This window comes from Orycteropus afer, unplaced genomic scaffold (assembly GCF_000298275.1).
Source record: "Orycteropus afer afer isolate SDZICR_OR568_19922 unplaced genomic scaffold, OryAfe1.0 scaffold00054, whole genome shotgun sequence".
Taxonomy (NCBI): domain Eukaryota; kingdom Metazoa; phylum Chordata; class Mammalia; order Tubulidentata; family Orycteropodidae; genus Orycteropus; species Orycteropus afer.
Genome location: NW_006921641.1, coordinates 9,936,760 through 9,946,145, shown reverse-complemented (window position 1 = coordinate 9,946,145; position 9,386 = coordinate 9,936,760). Strand labels below are relative to the sequence as shown.

The 9,386-nt window shown below is 34.6% G+C and overlaps 1 protein-coding gene across 1 annotated transcript in view; it reads left to right on the top strand.

Moving 5' to 3' along the window:
- The window catches only part of PPP1CB (protein phosphatase 1 catalytic subunit beta), a 43,890-nt gene extending 41,933 nt beyond the window's left edge, over nucleotides 1–1,957 (top strand). The window contains exon 9 of the mRNA XM_042780682.1: nucleotides 1,853–1,957. Coding sequence (XP_042636616.1) covers nucleotides 1,853–1,957 — 105 coding nt within the window. The remainder of the gene's footprint in view (nucleotides 1–1,852) is intronic.
- The last annotated feature ends 7,429 nt before the right edge of the window (nucleotides 1,958–9,386 follow it).

The window sequence follows — 9,386 nt, the reverse complement described above, 5'->3', positions numbered from 1 at the left end:
GAGCGTGTTCTTCCTTTTTGGTTTTCAGACTCCAGGTCTTTGCACATTTCATTATAGTAATTGGCTTTGTCTACTCGAGCTGCTCTTTGAAATCTTCTATTCAGCTCTTTTACCTTTTCATTTTTGTTTATTGACCAAAAAACTTCAGTACTTTGTTTCTGCAAAGCTTATTTTTGTCCTTAAAAAGCAAACAACTATATTTCTCTTTTTAAAAGTAGAGGAGCTGTCTGATTACTCTTTCTCTTTGTTGTGTTATACCTTTTCCATCAGCTAGTACAAGTGAATGGTAACTGGTTGACTTCTCATTTCCAATTTTGAGTATGGTCACCAGACCCTATCCTTTGACAGTTGTCATATGGAATTGGATTAATATATTCTTTTCACTATAAATCACTGTGATGCTCTGAATAGTAGTAGTATAATATATAATATAAATACTTTATAGGTCTTTTTCTCTTATAAAACATAACATTTCCTATTTAAAGTGTAGGTCAGAGGATCTATACGCACACCAGAATGACTATTTAAAAAAAAAAAAACTCAGATAACAAGTGTTAGTGAGGGTTAGAAGAGATTGGAACCCTCACGCATTGCTAGTAGGAATGTAAAATAGTGCACCCACTTTAGAAGACAGTACCATATGATCCACCAATTCTACTCCTAAGTGTCTACCCAAGGGAAATGAAAACTTACATGTCCACACAAAAACCTATATGTAAATGTTCTTGAAAGCATTATTTTTCATAGCCAAAAAGAAACAATGCAAATGTCCAACAACTGATGAATCCGTAATGATGTAAGTGAATGAAATACTGATAAATGTACAATATGGATAAACCTCAGAAACATTATGCTAAGTGAAAGAAACCAGTCACAAAAGACCACATATTACATGGTTACATTTATATAGGTTGGGTAGAATAGGCAAATCAGTTGAAAAAGAAAGTAGTAGGTTAGGGATTGCAGAGAGGCAAAGGCCCGGAATGAGGAATGATCGCTAATGAGTACAGGGTTATTTTTGGGGGGTGACAAAATATTCTGAGATTGCATTATTGTAGTCATCGTACAGCTCTGCTGTTGTTGGGTGCCTTAAGTCAATTCTAACTTATACGGACCCATGTGACAGAGTAGAACTGCCCCAAAGGGTTTTCTTGGCTGTAATCTTTATGGGAGCAGATTGTCTAGTCTTCTTCCCACAGAGTCCAGTGGGTGGGTTCAAACTACCAACCTTTTGGTTAGCAGCCAAGCATTTAACCATTCTGCCACCGAGACTTTTTATACACTATAAATATATTAAAAACCATTGATGTGTACTCTTTAAATGAGTGAACTTTTTGTGGTATGTAAATTACATATCAATAAAACCTTCCTCTCCAACCCCCCCCCAAGATCTATTTCAACATGAGAAATTAAAGGTATGAAAAGTTTGAGACTTGTTGAAGATTATACTGCTAAATAGTACCAGTATTATGATTAGAACCAATATCTTTTGATATGTAAACCAATGTTTTCTTCCTGTTTATATCTAAGAGTTGGGTAGTTGATAGAGTTAGTATAGTGGAGTTTTTGTGACTGAAATGTGAATGGAATGGCACATTACAATAATGTTCAGTAGCATGTCATTTAACTTTAGTATTAATAATAATACTCAGACATTTGCAAAGTCTTTAAATGTGAGAAATATTTACAGAACTTGGCCATTTTGCCTTATATTTTTATTGCACTTTTACAACTCAGGAGATTTACTGAAGAATGCACTGTTGAAATGCTATTTTCTTAAAATTCTGAAAGACAATTTTGTAGTTTACTGCTCTGGAAATAATAACATTATTAATAAATTATTTACTTTAAGATATTGAAACCATCTGAAAAGAAAGCCAAGTACCAGTATGGTGGACTGAATTCTGGACGTCCCGTCACTCCACCTCGAACAGCTAATCCACCGAAGAAAAGGTGAAGAAAGGGACTCTCTGAAGAAACCATCAGATTTGTTAAGGACATACTTCATAATATATAAGTGTGCACTGTAAACCATCCAGCCATTTGACACCCTTTATGATGTCACACCTTTAACTTAAGGAGACGGGTAAAGGATCTTAAATTTTTTCTAATAGAAAGATGTGCTACACTGTATTGTAATAGGTATACTCTGTTATAATATCCAACAAAGTTAAATCCAAATTCAAAATTATCCATTAAAATTACATCTTCATGTATCACAGTTTTTAAAATTGAAAAGCATCCCAGTTAAACTAGATGTGCTAATTAAACCAGATGAAAGCATGATGATCCATCTGTGTAATGTGGTTTTAGTGTTGCTTGGTTGTTTAATTATTTTGGGCTTGTTTTGTTTTGTTTGTTTTGCTAGAATAATGGCAATTATTTTTTAATTTTTTTTTCCCCAAAACATTTTAAAAAGTGAAATGTGGGAAGAGCTTTAAAGATATTCACCGACTTATTTTTCCCTTGCTTTTATCTATTTATATACCTGTTTGATCTTCCTAAGGAAATTTATTCCTCGATACAAGAAAAAATGAATTTTAGAGATTGGTAGCTTAAAAATATACAAAAAATCCAGTGATTTAATCAGTTTGGGCATACTTTGCAGCTAATAGTGAATACTTTGCTTTATACAGAAATTGCCACTGAATTGGATTTGTGCACTATAATTTTTAACTTATTGATGCTCTATTGTGCAGTAGCATTTCATTTAACTAAGATAAGGCTCATATAGTATTACCCAACTAGTTGGAAATGTGATTATGTGGTATCTTGGCTTTAGGTTTTTAATTCGCACGAAACACCTTAATGGCATGCTTAGCTTTCTGGTAACACCCTCACCTGCATTGATTTTGGTTTTTGGGTTTTTGTTGTTGTTGTTGTTTTTAGATCCACAGAACATGAGAATCCTTTTTGACAAGCCTTGGAAAGCTGACACCATCTTTTTTTTTTTTTTTTTTTTTTTTTTTTTTCCTCCCCTCCCCTCTGTAAGAAGGATGTATTTAAGTGAATACTGGTCAGTGGGACATTTTGTCAACTTTGGTTATTGGGTGCTTAACTGTCTAATATTGCCATGTGAATGTTGTATACGATTGTAAGGCTTATGTCACTAAAGATTTTTATTCTTCTGATTTTTCATGATCAAAGTTCATATGATGTTGTATAGACATGCTTTGTAGTGAACTATAGTAGCAATAATTTCTGTACATGATCAAGACTTTATTGCAGCATTTCTTTTCCTGTTCTCTCTTTTTTTAAAAGGGTTAATATTAACAAATGGCAAGTAGAAAAGACAACATAAAGATTATAATAGAACAAGAACTTAGAGGACACAGATTTGTGATTCTTTGGATGTGTAAAAGCTTTTATTGAGCATTGTCAAATTTGTGTCATAGGGATGGACATCAGATTTATAATACCCTTCTATATGTGCTGCCATAGCTGTGAAATTCTTGACCGTAATATTGTCATTGAAAATGTTAATTGAGAATTCTGTTAACTCACATTTTATGAATGGGCATATTGTATTTACTGCAAGAAATATTTGATTTTCAGCAAAGTGCAGAGTTCTTTAAAATGCATACATCTTACTTTCTAATCCCGTTTTGTTTTAAAGCACATTTTAAATGTAGTTTTCTCATTTAGTAAAAGTTGTCTAATTGATACGAAGCCTGACTGGTTATTTTTTATTTTCTTATTTATTATAATGAAACAAATCACAAAATGTATTTTATTCAAACAGATATTAGGTCCTTGAAGTATATTGAATTGATTCTTTTCTGAACGTGTTCATGAATGTTATGATGTACTAGGTTAAGTCACACAGGCTTTTATCATGATTTAAATACCTTCCTAATTGGAATGCAGGTTGAGTGATGTCTAATAGAATTTTACATGTGACACTCTTTTAGTAGTCATATTGAAGTGGGTTCAGGAAACAAGCTCTTGGGCAGTCCTTTATTAATCTCAGTTTGAGTCAAACCTCATTAATTCAGATCCTGCTGAGATTTTGTAATAATTCATCCAGGTCAAGACTTGAGTATGAGAAAAGTCACCGATTAAACAAATTAATATTGGTCACTAAATTGAAAAAGTGGACATTTATTATGCTTAAAAACTAAGCATTCCTTCCTTGTCAAAATGAAGAAAATATAGAATAAAATTTTAAATTCTCATGGACCCTAGATTTTCTGGCACCATAGAGGGTGGATGAACTCCTGAAACTATTGCCCTGAGATAATCTTTAAACCTAACCAGAAGGCTGGCAGTTCAAACCCACCAGCCACTCCTCGGAAGGAAGGTTGGGCAGTCTACTTCCGTAGTGATACTGCCTCAGAAACCCAAGGAGGGGTCGCTATGAGTCAGGGCCAACTTGACAGCACATAACAACAACAACAATAATCTTTAAACCATAAACCCAAAATATCCCCTGAAGTCTTTTTACAACCAAATAGTAGTTCAACTAGTAAAAAGGTTTGCCTGAGCATTATGCTCTATATATGGGATCACGATGACAATAGCAACTCAGAAGAATAGACAGGAACCTTAGTGGGCAGTGAGTTTTGTTAATGAAGGAGGATAGAGAAGGGTTGTACAACTTGAAGACTATAAGCAGTGCCACTAAATGGTATATGTAGAAACTTGTTGAATTGGTGTATGTTTTGCTTTATATATTCTCAACAACAACAAAATGAAATTTAGAAAAAGGGAAAAAACTAAGCATTCTTAATACCATGTAGCACTTTTGTTCACACACAAATAATATGTTTATTACAAGTATTTACTTGGCAGTATTGCTATTGGAAGTAAAACTTCATGTCTTAGGAGAATATCGTATAATACAAATGTCGCTAATTTATGTTCTTTTTCCCCTCTAATGTTTTCATGTTAATGATTTTCTGTGTACAAATTTCTCTTTCATCCAAATGTCATGATACTCAAAATCATTATTAAACACTCGATTTCTGTGGTAATGTGATGGATCACATGCATTATAAATCCCTGTTCTTGAATGGAAAGATTCAAACAGATAGCCCTTTGCATTTGAAGCTTTAAAGTTTGTTGTTTCAGGTTTGCTCAGAGACATATTTGAATCATACGGTCAATAATACTGGTTTATGCAGTGTTAAGTAAACAGGTACTTTCCCTAGCCAACTGCCTAGCATCCACACTGTGATATCCTTTTATTGTAAAGAATACCTAAATACTCCTAATGTCATTTTTTTGAAACGGAAAAATGTCAGCAAGGATTTTAAAACTTACAAGGTGATTAATTTTGAAGTGTATGAGAAGGTTCAGTGAAATATATGTCTTTAAAGAAAATTCTAACCTAGGGAAAACCAGGAACTCCTTGAAATGTGCCCCTTAAGAATATAAAAGGGGTATTATACTGAGCCAAACTCGGTTTTATAAGTTGACTTTGTCTGCTTGGCATCTGTAACTTTTGAACCAAAAGAACAATTTTTTTTTTTTTTTTTAACATATTGATACTAAGAATGTTTTTAGGGAAGGAAGATAGGCGGCTTTTGTTGTAGCTACCTTGCCATACTCCCAACACCTCTTCTTTGTGAGAGTCCATGCCTGGATTTAAACAGTTCCTGGAAAGACACTTAATTGATTAGACTGGTGGCATTTACTTAGAAATATGTTACTCCTTTTTCTTAGTAGATTTCCATGTTTAATAATTTCTGCATACACCTAAAAAGTGGTTAGAGGAATTTAAACTGACAGAATACTTTACAAAAAGAACAGTAATTAAACAGGAAATAAAGTGGCTCTTTGTAAGTATATAAGGAGCTCTGTTGGCATTGTGGATAAGGCATTTGGTTGCTAACCAGAAGGTCAGCAGTACAAAGCCACCAGCTGCTCTGCAGAAGGAAAATGGGGCAAACTACTTCCATAAAGATTACAGCCTCAGAAACCCAATGGGGGGCTGCTGTGAGTCCGAATCGACTTGATGGCAGTGAGTTTGGTTTTGTAAGTATATACCTAGAGTTTTATTTACATTAAATTGCCTTGTAATGTTTCTTCAATAAAAGGGAAACTTAGACACAAACAGTGTAACATTTTGATCTGTTAAAATAGAATTTTACCTATGTGTTTGAATGCCAGAATTTCTAAACAAATCCCCTAATTTTAAAAAAAAACAAAACTTGTTTTCTTAGACCACCACCCCCTACATTGGTTAAGATACCATACATTTCTTTAATTGTTCTTATTCAGGTGTTGCCAGTGTTTTATTAAACTTTGTTTTCACAAAAGTGGTCATAAACTCTTGCTTCTGTCCTTTACAGGATCTTTGGGATTTAGCCAGCCAATGTGGTTATAAAATCTTACTTGTGACCCAGATTGTTTTGAATCTGAAAGGGTAGAAGAACAAAATGAGTGTGTGTGTGCGCGAGAGAAAGAGAGAGAGATGGACAGAACACAAACTGCCTGAAACTCACAGGTTCAGTATTTTAGATACTGCATTCAAAAAAGGTGAGAACTTTGGGTCTATCCCTGGTAGAGTTCAGTCAAGCCTGACCTGGAGTCACCAAGTGAAATGTGTGTTGATTTTTGTAGCTGCATAATCTGAAAAATTCAATAGATTTACATAAGTGACAGCACAACTAAACACCTAGAATCATCACAGATTATTACATCAGTTCATTAAAAGACATTATCTAAATATTAGCTCAATAACACAGCGTCTTACAAAATGAAGAATATAACCTGTGAGTACTGGCTTCTTTTAAAAAAATCATCTATATTAGACAAAATGGTCAACAATTACCCTAAAAACAAAGTTGAGAAAGTAAGTGGTAGGGAAACTACATTACTGGGAATGGAATAACCAGAATGGAATGAGAAGTTTGACACATGTGAAATATGTAACCAATATTACTGAATAATTTTTAAGACACTATGTAGTTTATCATCTGTCACATACAAATATTGATAAGTGACAAAGTCACAAAAACAGTAGTATAAGGAGTCCTTTATGTAACAAGTTTAATTTGAACTAACTGATGTAAGTAAGTACACTTGATGAAAAAAAGATACAGCTGAGGGAGCACAAACCATTGTTGGAAATTTTTCTATTAGGCTAGGTCCAGTATATATAATTTTCAAACTGATAATTGGTCCAGTAACAGAAAATGCTACCACTTGCCAACAGGTTATTAACACACTTGTGTGACACATTTTGTCTCGCTAATTCTTAAGTATTCCTGAGAAGCCAGGGTATGGGGGTGGGAATCACTTGAAAAAGCTTTTACCTACTATAACCTATGAAAATACTCAACCGAATTAAAAATTCATAAACTGGTTATTACCTCAGAAAATAATGTGTGAGGTCTGGGATCTAACACTCAGCATGTAAAACTTGTTATGTGGTGTATGACTTCAGTAAGTTTAGAAACAATTTAAAGAAGTTGTAGTTGCTATCAAATTGATTCCAAGTCATGGTGACCTCGTGTATTTAGTACATCTGTGCTTCATAGAGTTTTCAGTTGTTTGTTTTTCAAAGGTACATGCCCAGTCCTTTCTTTCCAGGTGCCTCAGGGTGGACTTGAAACTGCAACCTTCGGGTTAGGCATCCAGGCATATTAACTGTTTGCATCACCCAGGGACTCCCGAAACAATTACCTCAGGATTTGTAGCCCGTCTCTAGCTGGGGCCTGGTAACTCCACTGAAATTATAATTAATCAGTCATATCAAAGATCTGGGTTAAATTTGTTCCTATGCTGTAATGCCTGTTTGAGTGGGAGACCCTAATCTTTTTTCATTTTTATTGTGATTTGGCTAACAGTTTACAGAGCAAATTTGTTTTGCACACAGCAGTTCATACAGATTGTTTCATGACATTGACTACAGTCCCCACAATGCAACAGCTCTCTTCCCACTTGTTGTAGTTACCCCCTCCCTCTGTCCTTCATACCTGTGCATTCCTGCCCCCTGAACTATCTTCCTGTGCAAATACTGCCCTTCTGTTCTCCTGTGATTGATCATTCTAAGGAGTGTATCTACCTGGTGTGGATAAACGTTCACCCTATATGCCTGTTGTTTGGCTGAAAGCTACAGGAGTGAGTTCAAGTCTATGCCTGAAAGGTAACTAGAGGGGCAATGGTCTCAGGGGTTTCACCAGGCCTTATCAAACCAGTAAGCCTGATCTTTTTTTAGGATTTTGAGTGTCGTGGTGTTTGCCACTCTGTGGGAGACCCTAATCTTTATTAAGCACGTTCCCTAAACTCTTTGGATAAGGTCAGTTTTCAGATTAATACAACTGTAATTGATGCCATTTTTAAAGGAGCATCAGTTACTCCTTAAATCCATTAGTATGCTAGTTGAAAGCTTTGTTATATTTGGTTCTAAAAGCCTTTAAGCCTAGATCAGTCTAATTGTATGTGAATAGAATGTAAACAGATTTTTTTGTCTCTTTACACTGATGTATCCCAAGCTCCTAAAGTCCCTGGACATAACAGGCATGCAAATACTTGTTCAGTGGCAAATGAGTTTGCAAGTGAGTACTTGTCATACCATGACCTTTTGGAGAAATTTGCAAAAATATCCCAATTTTTATTTCTCCTCATCTAATTGCTTTTGTCTCTTATGACAAGAATGTTGGAGTAGCCTAGGAGAAACCTGGTCTGCATCTATACTGTCAAATAGTTTGTGTCAAAACTATGATGTTTATTTGATAAAATATTGATAAATATAAGAGTCAATATGTTTAGTTGCATGAAGCAACATTTTGCAGCTAGCAACCTGACAGACATATTGGGGAGGAGGTTGCCTCTCGTTCAGATCAAACATTCAAAGGTTCTTAGACTCTCTTGCCTCCCTTGTTTTGTAGATTCTTTGTTTTATTGACCTCCAAGTCACTTTTGCTGTGACCACTTTACATTTTTTAGGAAAATGGTACAGTTTGTAACATTTTGTTAACAAAATTTACACAATAAATATGAACACTTTAAACCAGGAATCAAAAATTGAAAGCAAAGAACCTGATGCTTAATTTAACAAAGAAGCATTATGCCATAGACACAAGTATGGGAAAAGAGACCAACAAAAGACATTTTCTGTAAGGAACACAAAAAGGAAGTGAAGTGTACAGTGGAGAAGAATGTTCTAGACAGATTTTTTTTTTTTTTTTTTTTTTTTTTTTTTTTGAGAGGAGAGAAGGTAGTTTATTGCAAAGCAGCAGTGCAAGGGGTCAGGAGAAATCACCCAAATCTGACTCCCCAAAGGATACATCTTTTATTGGCTAGAAAAACAATAAAGTTTTACATACCCAACTTTTCCCAGGTTGTCATGTACTACTTCGGTGAAAACTAATAAAGTGGTTAAGCTAAAACAATGGAATATGGGCAATGTACCCTTGTACATCATGTACCTTATACAG